We start from the raw sequence: 20,896 nt of genomic DNA, 5'->3' as shown, positions 1-20,896 counted from the left end.
TTTTTTTTTTTACTGGGTAGGCCACAATCATATTTGAACAGCTGCACTCAGAAATAAAAAAAACTCAATGTCCTCCTCGATGAGAAACTGGGTCCGTCCATCTGAGTGAATTAGATCAGATTATCCCTGAAAACATTTTGTAAACACTGGCCAAGAACCATTACCATCAACCCAAGTTTTAACCTTTTCCAAATGTTCCTTTATCCATGATGCTGATTATAATTGATTAATTATATTCCAGAACAATAATTAAATGCTACCAAAACACGGTTCATCCACAAGTTAATTTTTATGTGTTAACTTAAATGGTTTCCTCTCCTTATGTTATGCTTTAGGTACTTTTACTGCTACTCTGTAAACTTCTACATTTGTTTAACCTGTCAACGGGATTGAATTGTAGTAACAGTCACAATGCAAACCTTGGACACATCTTGAGCGTGTGTACACATTACTGATTCATGGTCCTATAGATGTCAACTGTAGGGCAGAACACGCTATATGTGTGTCATCCAGGTGTGTTGTCTGGTAGCAGTTACAGTGTGCCATTGTTTATTAGCGTGGCGGTATAGACGTAAATTACTCACCTGTGCGTGAGTGTGTGTGTGTATGCATGTGTGTCTTTATGTCTATGGCTGTGTATGTTAGGTCAGTGAATCAGGTCCAGCTGTAGTATATAGGCTGTGTCCTGGGCCAAGAAGCATACACACTGATTTCCCCCACAGTGTTGGCCCCTGTAGGCTCTCTGTGGCACAGTGGCATGAGCTGCTACTTGGCTCCACCTTCGTAAACGGTAGAGGCTCCTAGCATGCCAACATCTAAGTCTAAAAGGCGTGATAGATCTTTGACGGTACAAATAATTCTCAAGGGAAAGTTTTTAAAAGTTTTTCAGCCAGCAGGGCTGACTCCCTTAATTCTTCCCTTTCCAAACGCCTGTCGAGTGCTGGCTACGTGCAGACCGATCTGATCAGACTGAATTAAAGACATCTGAGCAGGGCTTTCAGTGCAGCCATTTCACTTCACCGCCTTACAGACTGGCACCACTTTCAAAGGGAACACTGCATTTAAGGAATGAAACGGCATGCGTCTGATATTTTTTTGAAGATGTTTGAAACAGCTAGATGCAGCCTTTTGGTTTCAAATCTATGCACACACATTTTCCTATGGCATGATATGGAAATGTCACCTAAAGCCACTTTAAGTTCTACTTGTGCTTCAGCAAATCAGTGACTGTAGACTGTCGGCACATAATGCATAGCACAAATAGTTATATAAGTCATATTCTGCTTCAAAACAAAGGTTTCACAGTATGATCATCTGCTCTGAGTAACCGTGATGCTAAATGTAAAGCCTATTGGGTCAACAGTCAACAAATAGCTGTCCTGCTTTGATTTTCCAACAAGGTTATCACAACTGCTCTATCTAAGATCTACAACAGTGTATAAAAGGCATCCTAATTCAGTTTTTCTCCCGGTTACCGTGACATAACCACCAATGGAGTGTGGGTTAGCATGGCTGCTAAGGTAACAGGAGGAGAGGAGGACAGAGGAAATATGAGCTTTGAGGTGGAGCAGAGCAGAAGCGGCGGCCTGTGTCCTGACACAGCATAACCTTTCTCAAATGTCTGAGCCACGCTGCAGGGGCTCTGATCACTGTCCCACTACCCAAATACTCTTCTCTACATTTCTTCTCCATCGTCCCACCATCAGCCGTTGCATCCAATGAATCCTGTAGTCTACATGTTGCATCAACAAGTCATATTCAGATCATATCATATCATATATCAGCTCCTCTTCTACTTGTACTTCATTTACTTATTTCAGTGATGTAGTGGAACCTGCTAGTTATATTTCCCTGCTGCTAAATTCTATCTTACAGTCTAAAGATGCACATACTGCATTTTCCACTTAGTAATAACTCCAAAATAGGCCTGGCAGTATTCTGCCATACTTTCATACCTCCTCTGACCTGACCAAGGCATATGGTTTATGATGGTACTCGTGTAGCTCCAACAGACCTACTCAACTCATTGATCCAACTCCACCTCAATATGCATGATGACATTTTAATAAAACTAAATTATTTTTTAAGTCAATGTGAGCAACTACTTGAGACAGGTTGGGACATTTTGAAAAATAAATATTGCAAATATTTTGACTGATATTATTATTGCGATATGATTTGCAAAATAAGAGGGAATTATCCTTTTTGAAAGATGACTCACATGATCATAACACTGTTATATGTTGTGATCATGGATGTTGCCCCTCGTTTCTGTTGTGTGATTGTGATGTGCTGTACGTGACATGTATGTAGTAACATGTGTGGTTTGCATTTTATTGTTCTCTTTCATCCTTTCTTTTTAACTTATGCTTTTGATGTGTTGTGATTTGAAGGGTTTATTATTATCATCTGGCCGGCAGCTGGAAATTAGCAATGTTGGCTAAAGCTGCCCCCATTTACTGTTTTTGTGACAGTTGATTAATGGGACTGTCCACGACACTATAAACAACTAAACTAAAGTCAAATTAATTGAAATTGTGATTTTTTAAAGAGGATCTGTGGCAAACGAGATTTTTCAAAAGTTTGTAGAATTGCATTTATAAGCCAGGACTTCTTCATATTCAGCGTGATGTTATAAAACCAATTAGCATTCATCAAATATTAAGCTTATATTGCAAGTTTGAGAAAGTCTTAGTTGTTTGGTTCTTTATTTAGGAATACTTTTAGGTCATTATTTGAATAAACAGCATAGTTAAGAAGAACAGTAGCTTCTTTATTTCCTCATGACACAGCAGCTCACTCAACAGCGTAGTAGACATTCTGTCTCTGCTCCATCCCTGATCCGTGGCCTCAGGAAATTTCACTAACAAGGGCAAAGATGCAAATATCAAATGGTGACTCATGATAGAGCCGTCTCTCTGTTGCCCTGTTATTGTCTGGAGAGTGTTAGGTCTGTGTGAGCAAGCGTTTGTGTTATGTCCGTGTGTGTGTGTGTGTGTGTGTGTGTGTGTGTGTGTGTGTGTGTGTGTGTGTGTGTGTGTGTGTGTGTGTGTGTGTGTGTGTGTGTGTGGCCCCCTTGCCATATGTGCCCTGTTCTGATTTACAGTGCTAGGGGCCAGTGCACACAAACAAGGCCATGTCTTCATCTGCTGCACACATTGGATACCAGGCAGCCGACTCCTCTCCTAAAATACCCCATTATGAGTTTCTCAAATCACCCATCACTCTTTAATGTGGATATGTTTCCTGTGTGTGTGTGTGTGTGTGTGTGTGTGTGTGTGTGTGTGTGTGTGTGTGTGTGTGTGTGTGTGTGTGTGTGTGTGTGTTTACAGTGGTTGGTGTCCCTGTGTTACCTGCCACAAACTCATCAACTTGTATGACTCTGTGAAGTAACTAAATCAGATTAATACGGCTGATACTGCACAAAGCTCAAAGTTCCCTGCTATTGAACATTTATCTGCTCTATCAAGAGGCTTATTATTATTATTATTATTATTGGATATTAATTTACAGCATCGCAATCTTCACACTTTAGATCAAAAATACTTTCTAATATTTATGACTCCTTGCAACACTATAAAATAATATCTTTATTGTGGTCTATTGTTTAGCCTCGACCAACTCACCAACTGCTTTTAAGGTTGACGACTTATAACAGTGTCTTGCCAAGCATCAATTATTAACAAAAATACTGACCAAGATGCAGTTAATGCCACACTCCCAATGCCTTTGATTTTCACTATAAGTTTAAAAAAATATTGAGTTTGAGGATGTTAATCCATCAAGAATCCATTATGCCCTCTACAAGTCGTCACAACTGTTAACAAATACAAACAGGAAGTAGAAATGATTGCAACAGAAAGTTCTTTCAACCAGTTGAGAAAGTCCTCACTGGCATTTTTAAATGTTCTGTCACTTCCTCTTCCTCTTTACATCTGCATTAATCATTCGCTTAAACTGGACTGCTTCTTTGAGATGAAGCTACGTTAAGACAAGATGATTTTTAGTGAAATCCCAGTTTTTTCCTAATTTTCCTTAAAATCTGAAAGTTTACCTGAATATAGGCGTGTGACCGGGTTTGGGTTTATTCCATGAGAAGTGGGAGGGCACTGAAAGGAACTGTTCACCGGGCCCGTCCTTCTTCAGACTGTGGAGACCGTCGTCAGAAGGAGAGTCTAGATTAGGAGACATATTTCCTTGGTCATCCAGCCCCAGGTCTCCTTTCCCAGACTGCATTGATGTTCTGTCCTGCGACGTCTTCCTCGTCTTGGACGGGATGTCTGCCTCAGATGGGCAGCACTGGAAGGGAGACATGCCTAAAGAAGGACTGCCGATCCAGTTGTCCTCCGTCACGCTACCCCTCGGTGACGGCCCTGGTGTGGGTGAGGGTGAGTGATGAGGAGACAAGGAGCCTGGGTAACAGATGTCAGCGCTGGAGTGGCGCCTCTTCCCACAGGGGGAGGTGGGGCGTGAGGAAGGCCTAGAGGTGGGACGCGGGCTCAGCCAATTCTCATCCGTGACACTGGTGCGCGGCGAGTGGCACGGGGACGTCCGGGGTGACAGGCTGATGGAGTGGGAGTGGTGCACAAAGGTGGGGTGATGGTGCTGCCAGTTGGGCTGCTCTTCCAAAACCCCCCCACAGGTTTGAGGGGAGACACAGCCCGGGGAAGTCAGAGGGGAGCCGAGGGTGAAGCGGGCTGCCGCCTCGTTTAGCTCCGAGTCGACATCGTCATAGACGTGTGAGAAAGATTCACAGGAGGAGGCGTCAGAGAACCAGCTCCGAGAGGAGAGGCTGCTGCACGGGCTTGGGCTGAGCGAGGAGTCCCGGTACGAGTGGTCAAGAGGCAGGTACAGGTGGTCTCTGGACAGGGGTCTATCCACGTGATAGTCCCCATCGGGGCCATTGGCCCTCAGATCCTGCTCATTGGCGTCCATCTCCTGCTGGCAGCTAGGGGAGATGGAGGTGATCTGGATACTGGGGCACTCAAAGGCCTTCGGAGCCTCCACAGGAGCCGAGGGCAGCAGGGGGGAGCAGCCGTACTTGGAGTCTTGGGCTTCATAACTTGGAGGCTCAGACCCTGGTTTGTGTGAGTGAAGGCGGGGGGACGAGCTGATGATCTGGGAGTGGGACTGCATGCCATGACGAGGCAGGCCAAGAGACTGGTGGTTGGTGATCATAGCCTGGGGCTGGCCCACGTTCAGGATGTAGAATGACGTGTTGTCATCGGGCTCCAGATCTAGGAGAACGACAGAGAAACAAGATTTAGATTCAGTGATCTGGACAACAGTTTTACTTTTGCTATTGATCAAAGTAAAAAACTAATTACGCTTATACTGTTTATCCAGAGCCACTCTCATTAAGACGCTTAAAAGCTTATGTTGATAACACATGATTATAACAGTGAGAGTTTAAAGGCCGCATCTTAGTTGTGTCACAGCTCAGTTTTGATACCTAACTATTAAGTGGCGCAGTCAAGGTAGTGTTTAAGCACGTCAGACAAAAGCACTAGGAGGCATGGACATGAAACATCATTCACATCCAGCCCAACCTTTAATCCATCCTAATGAGAGTCAGTCACAGCAGAGAGGAATGGACCGTGTAAAACAAAAAATGTCATTTCGCTCAAGAGTTGAACTTCTGGCTCGCCAGATCCAAAATAAAACATTGATAATGAGGCCAACCTACCAACTGAAGGAAACAAAGCATACTTGAGAATATTGCATATTACTGTACCGACCAGAGACATTGTCTACACTCTCCTATGAGCCTATTAAACTTCCATTTACAAAGGATAAGATGATCACTCTTTTTTTATGCTGACACTTTGCTTCACCTACTAGAAATGAATTGACCTTGACTTTGCTTGATTCTCTGTTAAATGATTTGATGACAGACCAGTAATATTGCGTTTGCGCCCTGAGTTTGTGCTTGCGATTGAGTCCAGATTCAGGAAATTGGAGGCCAGAGTGTTGCTGGGTAGCAGGCAGTCATACAGGCATTGTTCCAAGAGGGATAACCGATGAACAGCACTACTCAGGAAACAAATTCACACAACGGTGCGTTCTGTCGGCTGTCATCACAGCTAGCGCCGGCAGGCTATTTATATCAAAGGTCATCCAACACAGGCTGTGAGTACACACACACCACACACACACCAAACACACACACACACACACACACACACACACACACACACACACACACACACACACACACACACACACACACACACACACACACACACACACACACACACACACACACACACACACACACACACACACACACACACACAAACAAATAGACAAGAACCCACTGTCCGCATTGGCACTACTCTGTTAGAGGTTATTGATAAACTTCCACTGGATATGCTCTGCTGCTCCCAATGGGGCTGTTACCCCCCCCCCCCCTTCCAGTATTTCACATGCAGAGACATATTCACATTAGAAACTCAACAGGAATTCAAAAGGTTTATGTTTTTATAACGAAGCTGTGATCATTCAGCTGTTTGTATCATTCATTAAATATAGCAGAGAGCATTACTGTTTACTTTACCAAAACCTAACTTAATGATACACAACAATTTCAAAGCAATGGATAAGACCTCTGCTTCACAAACATATGAAAACAATCTTTATAAATGTAAAGGCCAATGAGCATTCATTAAACACCTAGATTAGCTAAAGCCAAAGCACAGGTTGAAATCACTTTCCAATAATTCTCAATTGCATGTTAAGAAAATACCTCTTTTGACATTCAAGGAATAAAATCTCTCTTTAACTGTCAGTGAAAAAGGTCATAAACTCTTATTTTGTTAATAGAAGTTTCCATATTTGTGTCCTCTGTTTAATGTGACAGCTTTTTAATTCAGATAATAAACATGGTCTCAAAAAAGTTTGTAAAAAGTAGATGTTTTTTCTCCCTGCCCTCTCTATCCAACAGCAGCAAAGGCAGTAGCAGCCGGCTCTTTATTTATAGCCGCTCGGCTTCGCACGGGCCCTGCCTGCCAGTCACAAGACCCAGCAGTGGATCCTCTGACGACAGCATCGGACTGACTGATGGGGGGAAGAGAAGGACAACAGAGAATGAGGAGAAAAAAAACTATGGCTGCCTGAGTTAGGAAATAACATGAAGAGAACAGGAAAGAAAGAGGGCACCACTAAAGACACACACACACCGTAAGAGAGGCAGGATACAGCACTCGTCAACTATTACTTCATAGTGACTTGACTTTCTTCTGTTGCAACTTTTTGTTGTTTTATCTAGGTTGCAAAATATTTCCCATCTGTAATGATGATGATACAGAAAATCCATCTGATGAGTGTTGCTTCATCTTCTTCTACTTATTAATAAAAGCTACATTTGCAATTAAAATAAATCCAATATAGAAAACATGGTTATTAGTTGGCCAAAGGACTGTGATCAACCCTTTCACATTGCATTAAATGTTCCTTTTAAGAGAGACCTATTCACTTAGAAGGATTTAACATTCACTCAAAATGTTGAATGCAGGACATTAATTGTCAGCTGCTTTAGAAAAGCTTTCTGAATTGTTTTTCTGTGTTGCTTCTTAGCTAAAAAACAAACTTGACAAGCTTGTTGAAGCTCTGTGGAATCTAACCAACCAACATTTTATTGATATAATTATGATTCATTGCAGAGTAGTGTTGGGTGCTGACTCAGTAATGAGCTGCTGCCTTAGTTAATCAGGGGCTAATTACACACAATTCGCAAGCCCAAATTGAAAGAAAGTCACAGAGAAATTTGCCCTGTGTTTGTATGTTGTTAATCTGGTGCTGTTTTAATGAACTTATCTTTTGCAATGCATTTAAAAGTTGTTGCCTTGTAGGATTTCCTCAAAGCTAATGGCACATTCATTTAACATGCTTTGGTATGAATTAAAACCCAGAGCCTCAAGTACAAGCACCTGATGTGTGCCATAGCAAGTTCATGAACTGAAGCAAACTTCTTTAGGGATTAGTTCATCACTGCTTTCCAAGCAATCAATGGTATATTTCGAATGTCCGACTGTACGTTGAGAATACATGCTTGATCAGGTGAGCTGTTCAATGGGCTATAAAGAGCAGCAGATGCTAATGAAGGCATTGCTAATTAATTTCTGACAGTGTTGTATGAATTAAGTGCAATAAACAACCTGGTTTGTATACAACTGTGTGAAGAAGGCACACGGCTGCAATGTCGGTTGAGTATTATCAGTAGCAATGGTTGACAAGGTAAGTCATCTATTATGTAGCATCATGTTCAATGAAATATATACAATGAAATGTTATCAGGCCATCTTTTTATCGAGTATTCTCTGTCTCACGTTGTTACCATGTCCTAAAGTTGCTTCCTACATGTCAGTGAAATTAAAATATGACAGAAAGGATTGGTAAAAGGTGGGATAACGACAAAAAGCCATCAACGTTTCTACCCTTGGATTTCTTTACGCTTCAGACATGATGAAGAGGTTGGTAGCAGAGTTGCACAGTGCGGGTCAGACCGGGGGCAAACATGTTAACTGGCCCACAGCCCTCTCATTCCCCCGAGATAAGATTAGCATGCTACCTAAAACCCTCAAGTCTAGGGAAAGTGTTGGGTGGCGGGAAACCCCCGAGTCATAGCCAAACAACAGTGACCTTAGGAAATCAGGTCAGAGAGGAGAGGAGAGGAGAGGAGAGGAGATGAGAGGAGAGGAGAGGAGAGGAGAGGAGAGGAGAGGAGAGGAGAGGAGAGGAGAGGAGAGGAGAGGAGAGGAGAGGAGAGGAGAGGAGATGAGAGGAGAGGAGAGTAGAGGAGAGGAGAGGAATGGAGAGGAGAGGAGCTGTTGTTTTATCAATGGCCTTGGTTGCAAAGCCCCAGAAAGTGTATCCATACATCAGACAGCCAATCCGGTTATAGAAAGATCTGTAAGAGGCTTTGCTGAACCGAAGATAATAATAGCTCTCCTCACTGGGAGATGTTTGAGTGAAGCTTCTTTGTGGATATTTGCGACACACCACAAAGACTGTTGTGTTCTCAGGGTAACCACAGGGAGCGGCCTGACCCACTGGTGAGGGTGCCATCCACTTTGGCTCCTTGACACAGAGCTCAACAGGCCTCTGGCTGACCGTCACACTTCCTGGGGATTCTCGTTTAATCCGCAGAGACTTCGGTGCTCCCTCCTCTACTCTCACTGTCCTCAAAGTGTGTCAGGGTCCCTGTGACGGGCAGTGACACACAGGCCAACATTCTGAGAAAGCCCAGTGTAGTACGGAGGGGAGGAAGGATTAGTCTCTTTCAGAGAAGACGACAAGTTCATTGCTGAGGCAGGTTCCTGCTAGTTCAGCCAGAATCTCTTTATGTGTGCATATGGGTAAAAAGGTGTGGGTGGTGTGTGACGGTGTGTATTTTCCTGTGTGCCTGTGGTTGTGCCTTCATGCCTTCCTGTGTCTTTTTGCACTTACTGTATAGATATATGAGAGTGTGTATGCTGTCTTAGGTTACCCTCCAGCCCCAATGCCATGTGGTGCTGGAGCTGAAGGGTAACCTTAGCCAGGGTTCCCTTTGTGGTGGGCAAGCAGGTTGATTAGAGCAGGCTCTGCTTTCACCCCCCCATACAAAGTCTTCGTGTCCGGCCCAGTGTCCTCTTTCAGCCCTCCTCCAGAGCTGCTGACCATCAGACCAGTGCAAAAGTGTGCCAACCAGCCATGTACTATAAGCCTCATGGGATATATGGTAAATCCCCAGATAAAAGTAAAAAAGAACAAAGTAAATTGGAGGTTATGGTCTGTAAAACAAAATCAAAGTGCTGGATGCTCATGAAACAAGAGGTCTAAATGTATCAGCCCACATCGGTTCGACACAAATGCTGTAAAATAAAGCTTTTTAAAGATAAGATAAGAATGATTTTATTAATCCCAAACTGGGGAATGTGTGTGTTGTAGCAGCATAATACAATACAAGGCGTGGCAAATACATTTCAAATAAAAAGAAGAAATAAACAATTCTAAAGTGTAAACATTTCAAAGAAGAAATAGAAAATAAAAATACAAATAAACTGGCATTAGAGAAAAGGTATATATATACATATATATATACAGTTGATTATGAAGATAAATAATCTAAAAGCTCTGGGTAGCGGATGTACCGGTCCATTTATTATCATTTTATTTTAAAGTCTGTTTGCGTCACTGTGTGGGACACATTTGCTCTTATTTTTATGCAAAGCAACAGCAGGGCACGGAATGTAATCAGTGCCCAGCTGTCACTTGATGAACATAACGAACAAAAGTTTTATCGTGGCATTGATAGAAAGTGTATACCATGACTAATACAAAAAGTAATAATTACATTATAACCTTAAAAACTACTTTTTAAAAATGACATTTTATTATAATACTTGACCAAATGCTTTTGAGTCCAAGCCGATCTATTTGCTCCCCCCTGGGTTTTCCTTAAATTCTGGCTCGTTTGCTACGTTTCTGAACACGGAGCCTGTGACGCACATGCTCACGTATATAGTAAGGGTTGGCCTACACCTGGGGATGTTAAGCTTGCCCAATGGTTCTGTGCCAAACCTCCTGGTGATCCCTGAATGTGTGCGTGGTTTGGTCTGTGCACAGATAGTATTCAGTGAGAGTGAGCAAGAGTGAAATCCTAGCGTAGGGCAGAAAGTTCAGACTCCATTCATCAGTTATGACGCACAAATCACATACGGTCAATCCTCAGGTATCGGGCTTATTCTGACATATTGTTCTGTAATATTACGTTAGGGTTACACGACTCGCTAGCCAGGAGAGGCTTAACAATGGCAGCCTTAGCCAATGTTAACATATGCCGGCAGCTAAATTAAGCTCCTAATTAACAATCTCATGCCGAGGTAACATTATGGGATAAACACAGAGTGCCAAATAACCACCTGAACTAAATACCCACCAAGGCACGAAGATCCCTTTCAAACACATCACTAATTGCCTTAAGACTACATTAATTTGGTACTCTAAAGAGATCTAGGCTCTACGAAATGGTTATTCTTACATTGTAATCAAATAATAGGCTTAACTGGAGTTGCAGGGCTATAAATACAATCTATAAATGTAAAATAGAACATTAATAGCCCAGTTAAATCCTCAAATGTTTCCCTTTTCCACAAACGTTTCACCCTTTCTCGTAGGGAAAAAAAAAAACACCTGGATTTTAAAAGAAATCAAACAACATAAAATAATTACAATTTGATCGAACAAATGTCTTAAAATTAGATTCATTTGAAATAATGTAACTGCGGAAAAAAAGATATCCAGACAAACACCAGATCAAAAATAATGTTTTTTCAAGGTGTAAAGCTGAATAATCACTGAAATTAAATTAAAATACTCATAACGTTGATAAATGTGTTGGTCCGTAATCTACAGTATAAGTATAAAATGGAAACCAGATCGTCATATAAATTATATCTCAGAATTCATTCAGTATTTGCTGTTGAAGATGCATTCAGTGATGTATCTGGTCTGGTAAAAGCCTCATCTTTGACATTATGTGTGTGTGTTTTACTGCTTTTAAGAAACGTTACTTCTCTTTTATTTCTTGATGTCACGTGCATGTTAATCACAAGGTGTTCACAGTGCATCAAATAAAATGTTGTTACTCCCACGCTTAACTTTCCCTCTTCAACTAACCTGTTTTCTTGTGTGCATGTAAACAAACAGTGTGTCACAACTGATTCTGTGCCCACATAAATATGAAGCAATACTTTCAGATAAAATATAACTGAAATCTGCCAAATCTAAAATGTATTTGTTCAGGCAATTGAACACAACGTGAACATGTTGAATATAAACTGAAAGTAAGACAATTAGTACAGTTTATTCTATTACATCCCATAAAGGGAAGCCATACCCTAAAGGGAGGTAACATCATGATGTCGCTGACGCTGACTTTTCACCCTGGACGTAGACTTGGAGTTTTCTAGGTGCCACCCGCCATAAAACAAAAAAAAAGAAGGAAAATACTTTTCAACCTACACTGTCGACCGGCAGACTTTATGTAAGTGTAATTGTTTAATATTCCTCTGCTTAACTATACGTTATTGAAGATGAAAAGTTATTCAACGTGTTTATGCTGTACATAGACAAAATATACGAGTATATTCTTACAGTTCGTGAAGTTAGGTTTGCGCTTCACAATGCTGGCTAGCTAGTTGGTTGCTGCTCTATTCATTATTTCATACTGAGTCAACGTAATGCGAAAACAAAGAATTGAATGTGAGTATTTACATTAAACATACGTAATAAAACTGAATGGAAAAAAGTACATGTAATTAAAAAGTATTCGCTTTTGGCTTCATTATTTTTTGGATGAGCTCGGTTTATGTATGTATTGGTCTTCAGTGGACAGGAGAGCTACAGCACATTAGGATATCGGCCTCCAAGGCGAACACAAGCCGCTTGATGGCCTGCAATAACCCAGAGCAGACAACATCAGAGGCTACTGCTAGCAGGGTGACATTTAAACAATCTGTCAGGGCTGACTGTGCATGTGCCTGAGGGGGGGTGGGAGACAAAGCAGAAGGGGGAGAGACTGGGAAACCAAGCTTTTGTGCGCCTTTATGTGTGTGAGAAAAAGCGAGAGACAGAGTGTGTGTTTGAGAGAAATACAAAGTGAGAGGTGACATTTACTAACTGCAGGTCTTAGCAGTGAGACTACAGTATATATACACACCACTGATAAATGCACAAGTGTGTCAACCAATATCCTCCACAGAGTCCATAACAAATCATAGAGATTATTATACTTTATACTGTATATACTATGTTCCTGGAATATCCAAGCATCAACACAGTAATGCTTGTTTTAGAACTAAGTATATATACATAGGACGGATTGTTTTATATGTAGCTGTGTACACTTTCCTTATCTCCGCATGTCAACAGCCGCCACCCCAACCTCCTGGCCTTGACCCACCTTCACGCAGATTAATTAAAGCGTACCGGCAGAACCACTCCCCGCCGTCTGTGTTGCTCGTGCAGCAGTGGAATGGACGATGAGGAGGTGGGGAGGTGGACAAAAGAAAGGCGGTGTCCTTAAGCAAAGGGTCCATCTGCTCTGTTTCTGAGAGCCTCACAACTGTTGCTCTTTATCATGCTTGTGATCAACAGGAAATAATCAAGGAAAAAAACAGGAAAGCAGCAATTCCCACTCCAAAAACCTAAATGGAATTGGAATTTGCTCAGAAAAAAACGTAGGGAAACACTTCCTTTTACTCAGAAGTCCATACAGGTTTACCAAGATGACTAGAATATCTTGGGGCCCCCGATTCATGTTTTACTCTTTAAAGCACGTGCATTAAGTGATCAGTAGCTCATATTGTTTAAACCTCTATCCACAATTAGTGTGGCCTTTATGCCCAGCTGTCAAAGTGCACACGGTTCACATTCCAACCGGGACCCATAGCAGGGTCCTCTCAAGCACAGGGGCCAAAACTGATATCAGTACGCAGTGAAAATCAAACTGGTGCATGACAAGTTTTTAAAAATCTAACGACTGAAGTCACTATATTCAAATACGTACACCCCGCCAGGAGGGGTGTATTTTTGGTTTGGTTATTGGTTTCAGCAAGATAATGAAAAATATATATTATCTTATGGAAGAGCCCATTGGAGCGGATACGCACATTGTTTCTGCATTTTAGAATCATTGACACATCATTTGACACATGGAAAACTACATGACGGAGAGGTGACCAAGCATAAGCCTGACTGAAATAAGGCATTGAGGGTCAGCCTAAAATAAAATGGGATTCAAAACCGCTTAATCCCTGCGCCTCATAGTGAGAGAGACCAAAGAAAATAAGTAAAAAAAGCCAGATGCAGAAGTTCAACAGCTTTCTCCCTGGTGTAATGCAGCCTCTGACATGTTGATACAGCGCAGCCAGCGGTAGCTTCAGTTACACTAAATTTAAACTAGACAGATGCCACACATACTTACTCATGCCTCGCCCCGGGAAACAAACGTCTCATTCATCACACTGGGTGCTGGGACCCCTCCAGTTCAGTAGGGTCATGGGGCACCCACATGGAGATCCAGCCCCACATGTGGACCTCATGCATGACGGTCTGACCCTTCACCTCTCTGCCTTTTACATTTTCACAGATGTATTAGAACCTGTAGGTCCACGAACCCTCTTTTTCTGAAACATTACCAATACGCAACTATAATATTTACCAAGTCTATTGACATTCTAACTCTCAATTTCTCCACTATCTTAGCTCTGTTTGAATGTTTTCCCCTCTTCTCTTATTTACTTTTTTACTTTATATAGGTGCATCATCCACAGAGGTTTTCTAAAATAACTATACTAATAAATACTGACAAGAATCCATGTCCCATATGTCTAATTTAACATGCCTCTAGATCACATTTACAAACAAGACATGTTGTAATTGCATATTAGCAGAGTGGGAGTCAAGTGCAGTACATACAACATAAAACTGTACCAACAAAATCTAAATTTGGGCATAGTTTACATAAAAAGTGAAACTGTTCACTAAAAGTGTGTAAATACAATGAAAAGTATTTATTTCTCATCTTTCAGCACTTCAGGACAGCCTGTACTCTGATGACAGCTGCTTGTCTGAGTGGTGGCTCCCACCCCTCAATATAAAGTCCAGACAAACACCCACACACACTCACACACCTGGCTAGAGAGTAGGAGTGCCGACACACTCACCTGGCGAAGTAGCGCACAGCATTCTTCCACTCCTCTCCTCGTTAAGATGGCAAAGTGCTTGAGCAGTAAAAAGTTGAAGGTTGCAGACGTGCTGGGACTAGAGGGGTACTACGGCACTAAGTACAAACGAGTCACCAGAACCTGCCGCCTGCCCTCTGCCACTCTCTTTGGGAGCTCAAAATAGTCCACCATGAGAGCGATGTAATTTCAGTCTTTCCCACGACAAGCACTGAGAGGATCGTTGCTCTTGGTTCAGAGAAGCGGAGCAATGACAACAACATACACAAGGGCAACAAGCTTTCTCCAATGGCTGCTCTCGGTTTGATCCCTGAAGCTAAAAGAGGTTTCAAATTATGCACAGACAATGCTTCAGGTACAAGAAATGCCACAGCATGTTAACGGGGCATAATCAAACCCAAGTCATCACTTAGTGGTTGTGGTGACTGCAGGCATCTGGGGATTTCATTAGCCTAGATCAACCTCTCTGATGTCACTGGTGGTCTCTCACATCCTGAGAAAAAGACGTGAGAAAGGAAAGAAGCCTCAGTCTTCCTGGTGGCGGCTGCTCTGCCATGTTCATGCTTGTATGGTAGCAATTTAAAACCACCACAACTTCTTTCGGTTTTTAGATAAGAAGCCAATGTATATGTAGTGAATACAAAAGTAAGATATTCTAGAAGATAGATGAGTAAAAAAGAATGCTGTTCATCTTTGCCCAAGCCAGAGAGCAATATGCCCCCCTCTCCTTTCATTACCACCTGCCATCTGAACCCCACATGGCATGTCTGGGCAGAAATCCAGACACCTCCTCTATGGATCGACTACCATGCCACCCATAAAGGGCACTTATGCACCCCCCCTGACTCATACCGCCTCAAAAGCCCAATGAGGCCACTGCTTGGACCTGCATAAACCTAACTCACTAAAAACACACTTCTACCACTCACTCGACCACTTTTATCAGCGCTCTATCACCAATGGAGTAAGCGGTACTTTATGCTCACGAGTATGATCATTTTTATTACGAAACTAGATTCAAAATCAGTAAAAGGGGGAAATACGTTCTATAATTACTATGTTCAACCAAGCTTATACTATAGGGAATGCAGGTGTGAGGACCTGTCTGTCTATTACCGACTCTTTTCAGTTTGCTTCACAATGAAAGCCAAAAGGTGCAACATCTAGGATTGAGGGCCGTTTTGCATGAAACTACTCAACACATGACTGAGATACGCCTTGACACGTGGTTTCCCCTGCCTATGTAAATCTACAGGAGGCCGCCTACGCGTGTTTGTTTTCAACAGCCTAAATTGACAAATTACAAAAGGAAGAAAAACCCTAAGCTGCTCAACCATCTCTAGATAAATCTGAAGTAGAAACAACCCGAACAAGAGAACAAGCCATGGGGAGTTGCTATTAATGAAAACGTTATAATGCACGCTTCTTCTTTTCATTTTTATCTCAAACGGTCTAGAGTAGAGGGATGACTTTGTAAACTATTTCTAAAGGACTTTCTTCAAAGGATTAAAAGGGTTTTTTTCAGGCTTTGAATAACGTCAATTTTCAGTCTATGAAGCTAAGATTTAAACTACTTATCGACAACCTTTTGTTGCATTAGTTTTAAAAAGAGAATTGGTTAAAATCCCACTCATAAAGCAGTGTAAGGGATAATGGCAAAATTAAAGCACAAAGAATCAAATAATGCATTTCCCAATGTCTTGACTAGGATTAGAAAATGAGGGATCAAGATAACCGAGAGTCTGTAAAATAAAAGCTAATAGGCAGAACCAGGTTTTCTCAAAGTTTAAAAATGACAATTGTACTACTAATGCCTGTTTTGATTGAAGGTTAAACATGAACTATTTTTAAGAGGATCATACACCAGTCAAAAAGTGGAAAATAACTTTGGGTATTATAGTCTCAGCCAACCACACCGTGCAGAGGTTTCCACCATTACCATAATAAACATTATACTATAGAATACTCTAAAATGTTGCATTATCTCCGACATTTCTGTGCAGAATGATTGTATTACATACAGTACATGCACTAAGCCATATTTCTAAAGGTGCAATTTTATATATTGAACTTTTTCATTGCCGATCTGAAACCATCTCCTGAAACACAACTACACCCAAAAAATGCAAACAATACCAACACAACTTTTAAGCTAAACCTTTCCGTAAGCTGGCTTATTCCTCTGTATTTCACAGGAATATTTCAAATCAAAGAGGTTTCCTAAGAAATGAGAAAACTCTCAGAGAGCAAGAAAAGGAGCAGACAGATAACAAACAGAAAAAGAAAAGCAGAACAAAAGAGACAAACATAGGAAGGGCGTTTTTCGGAACCACAATATCACACAGATTTTTGAATCATATTCACTTTAAGTAAAAATGCTGGAAGACAGCAAGGAATCTGACAACTGTGCTAAAAGAAAGCCAGCAGTCAGCTTCATTTAAGAATAAGATATAAAGCAAAGATGTAGAGAAGATGTGTCATAAATATGAGCAACCAGCTTTCATAGCGGAATCGCTTTACAAAGTTGAGTAATTTATGGTAACATATTCTAACCTTCTGCTTAACCGAGGTACAATGTGGCCCTTTTTTTATTTGGGGAGAGTTCTCTCTTTTTTTCACAGCAGAGTTCAAGCCGCGTGAACAATAAGGTGCTAAGTGGAGTATATCATGTCAGATAATCTTCAGGCTGTAACAAAAACAAGCCCTGACTTGATCCCTGCCTTCACAGTGGAAGAACAACTGAGGAGTGTGCAGCTCCTCCTGTGTGATCCTGCATTACACTTCAGTTATTCATTTGGACATGCACCCCCGTTTTGCGCCAACGCATACAGTCAGGACCAGATTAAAACCACTTGCACAGTGGGTGCTTTTATTCCAACGCTTATTCCAACTGCAAGTTTTTCCCCTCGTCCCATCTCCAAATCAAACTTCTCTCAATTGAAGGAAAACTGTATTTAAATCTGCATAAGCCAAAACTTCATGAAGTCATTACCTTCCCAGAGCTTCATGAAAGGGACACAGATGAAGCGTTCACATGTTCCAACGGTTAGGCTAATGCCCAAAGACAGAAACAGATGAAGCAGCTGAATTTAGCATGGAAGACCAACACAGATGGCATAAATCAATTCATTTGAGGGTTGAAATTCTATATCACTCAGCTTCTGTACGATACACACTATCTCAAAGACTCAATCCTTTTCAAAATTGTATTACTATACAACTAAAAACGCGGAAAATCAAAATATTTAATTTGAAGAACTGCCTAGAACAAACATTTAGGTATCTGCAAAATGAGTCAATGTATTCACGCATCAAATACGATCAATAAACTGAAAGTCATTTTGATTTTAGTCCTGACACGCGTACTTTTGTCAGGACTAAATGCAATTTTTGGAAGCTAATTATTGACCAATATATACTACATACATTCAAGCATTAATTCTAAATGGATATGACGATTGTGAACACTGGTAATGTAAAGTCATATAAACTAAAAGCAGCCTGTAACTGAAAGCATTTCCCAGGTACTGAAAAGTTTTTGCTGTTTGACAGGATGACATATTTATTTGCACAACTGCCTGTTACATTTCTTAAGAAGTAAGTGAAGAGACACTTTAAATCAAGCCCAACCATTCTATTACTGCATCAATAAATTGGAAAAAATGCAATGCCTTGTACACCGTTATTCAAATTGAATTTGAGTCGGAAATATCTGGTATCTTGGAAGCCTTTATCAACATTTAAAGGTTTAATTTAAAAGTGCTTCCAAAACTGTATTAAAGAATATCAGTCCTAGCAATTAAAGACATTCATTGACTTCACATTTGTAGTTTTTACTATAAAGTTTGTTATCTAACTTTGTTTTATGCACTACTATTATGACTGTTTGTCATTATACTTAACCAAACATAACTAATAAAGCCATGCATTGCTCAATCCATTTCAATCTCTTTGTTACTACTCTGACAATAGTTATAATGACAGCCATTAGGTTTGTTCCTTTTTGATAGTCAAATGTCTCATGCTAGTAGGAAAGATCAGCCTGGGGCAAATAGAGGGCAGTTTCACGCGGGAACTATTATCATGTAGATTCAAACCCACGGCATCTCATTTAGCATGGTGTGCACCTACAATCACAGGTCCACCAGGACAAAGTCTATTTTGAACTTCTTTATATTGTTTTTTTTTGTAACAGGTCACAACAGGTCCAATCACTCATTTTTGAAGTTCGGTAGGGTAAATGTTTCTCAGTTCTAAAAGGTATAAAGCTACCATAACAATTACCTGATGATTTTGCATATTCTGTTTATGTCCAGCACATGTATGACATTGACCATGTGAAACACATCTTTGATTTAGCAACCAACAGGGATAACCCATGATTTCCACGAGAAACTGGTTTCCAAATGCCAATGTAGTTGTGTGATAAAGGACTTGACAACATTGCTACCTTAACTTAAAAAGTTGACAAACTTTAACAGACAAAAGTTTCCCTTAACTAGTTTGAGCCAATTTTTGAAACATTTTATCTGGCCAATTGTGGAATCACATTTGTCTTAACATTTACAAATATCAGTTATAACTAATAACTCTTTAATGTTGCTAAATGAATTAATACATGTTGATAGCAAGTACACTTGCCCATTTTAACAAATATACTGCAAAGCTTGTATTGGTAATTTAAAGAGCACAAAAGCCACTGTCCTACTTTTGACTTATTTTGTGTGAAAAACAAGTGCTTAAAAGTTATGACAACATTAGCATGTGCTATTTGCAGAAATGTGTCTCAGTGACATTCAAACTGGTCCCTCCTTCTGCTTCACTTACACAACATCCACCTAACTGTAACTGTTGCAGTCCCGCCACAGTCACACAGCCTCCACGTATACAAAAGAAAAGTTGTATTGTGCAAAAATGATATATGGCATTTACAGGTGTTGTTTTTACCTGAATGCACAGTTAAATTAGCATATGATAATGAATGCACTTGGGCGAACTTGCTAGCACGTCAAGCTAATGACAGCTGGCGTTGTGGACATTAGCTAGGCGACCATGATAGAAAGAATATTTTAATATGAGAGTATTATAACTCTTATAAGTCTCGGTTCCTCTTTCATGTGGCTTGCAGTTTTTATATTGCAGTCAAAAGCTGGAGGATAAAATCAAACCAGCAGCAGCTAAGGTGAGTAACTTGTGTTAATCTAACAGTAAAGTGCCTTAGTGTACTACTAATACATGCAGTAACGTTATAACCCCAAGGGGAACCACACTGACCTGCAGGCCCTAGCGGCTGCTGCTGCCCGTCCTCTCCGAAAATCAGCCTGAAGTCCAGCTCCTCATTCCCGGGGCAGTTAGCAGTCGTCATCGGGTTTGACAGCTCGGGTTTTTACCCCGCCACTCGACCGTCGACCGCTGGAGCAATGTATGCTCTCCTAAAAAATGTCACCACATTTACCGACTGTCACGACTCCGAACTTCAACTTTTGTTTAAGTTATACACGTTTATGGCCATGCACGATGCAGTGTTTGCCCCCTTAGTTTGACAAATCCAAATAACAGGTCGGTGGCTGCTCTTCCTCGTAACTTCAGAGAAAGTCGTCTGTCCGCTCTGTCTCTTCTTCCCGCACTGTTTCTCTCTGTCTGCCGAGCTAATCTACAACAAAGAAGGAGTGCTTTCTCTGCTATAAAAGCCGATTAATTGTCTGGTTAATTGTCCGTCCCCTCTTTATTTCCTTCTTTCTCTCTATCTCTCCTCCTGTCTGTTTCTCTCTCCGGAGCTCCTATCCCAACTTTTACTAACCCCGCGTGACAAGGCTGTTCCAGTGGTGACGTCAGCAGACACAACACAACATAGGGTACGCGCACACACACACACACACACACACACACACACACACACACACACACACACACACACACACACACACACACACACACACACACACACACACACACACACACACACACACACACACACTTCACACAATCTCCTTATTGCAGTTAAAATATTATATAAAAGACTCAAAGATAAAAGCATAACATATTGTGTGGTTAGTGCTATGTTTAGTTCATTGGATCCAAAATAATACACATAAAATACATTCAATCACTTTTTAAATTGCATCTTTCCAATTATACATATAAAAAATGATACAATCATAACAATATTG

The 20,896-nt window shown here is 41.1% G+C and overlaps 1 protein-coding gene across 1 annotated transcript in view; it reads right to left on the bottom strand.

Moving 5' to 3' along the window:
• The window catches only part of nfatc3a (nuclear factor of activated T cells 3a), a 56,662-nt gene extending 36,136 nt beyond the window's left edge, over positions 1-20,526 (bottom strand). Inside the window, exons 1-2 of the mRNA XM_063880945.1 lie at positions 20,001-20,526; positions 4,055-5,237 (exon numbers count right to left, since the gene is read on the bottom strand). Coding sequence (XP_063737015.1) covers positions 4,055-5,237; positions 20,001-20,091 — 1,274 coding nt within the window. The 5' untranslated portion in view covers positions 20,092-20,526. The remainder of the gene's footprint in view (positions 1-4,054; positions 5,238-20,000) is intronic.
• Between the last annotated feature and the right edge of the window lie 370 nt (positions 20,527-20,896).

This window comes from Eleginops maclovinus, chromosome 4 (genome assembly GCF_036324505.1).
Source record: "Eleginops maclovinus isolate JMC-PN-2008 ecotype Puerto Natales chromosome 4, JC_Emac_rtc_rv5, whole genome shotgun sequence".
Taxonomy (NCBI): domain Eukaryota; kingdom Metazoa; phylum Chordata; class Actinopteri; order Perciformes; family Eleginopidae; genus Eleginops; species Eleginops maclovinus.
The sequence above is the reverse complement of the archived record's forward strand: the minus strand, read 5'-3'. Positions and strand labels throughout refer to the sequence as shown.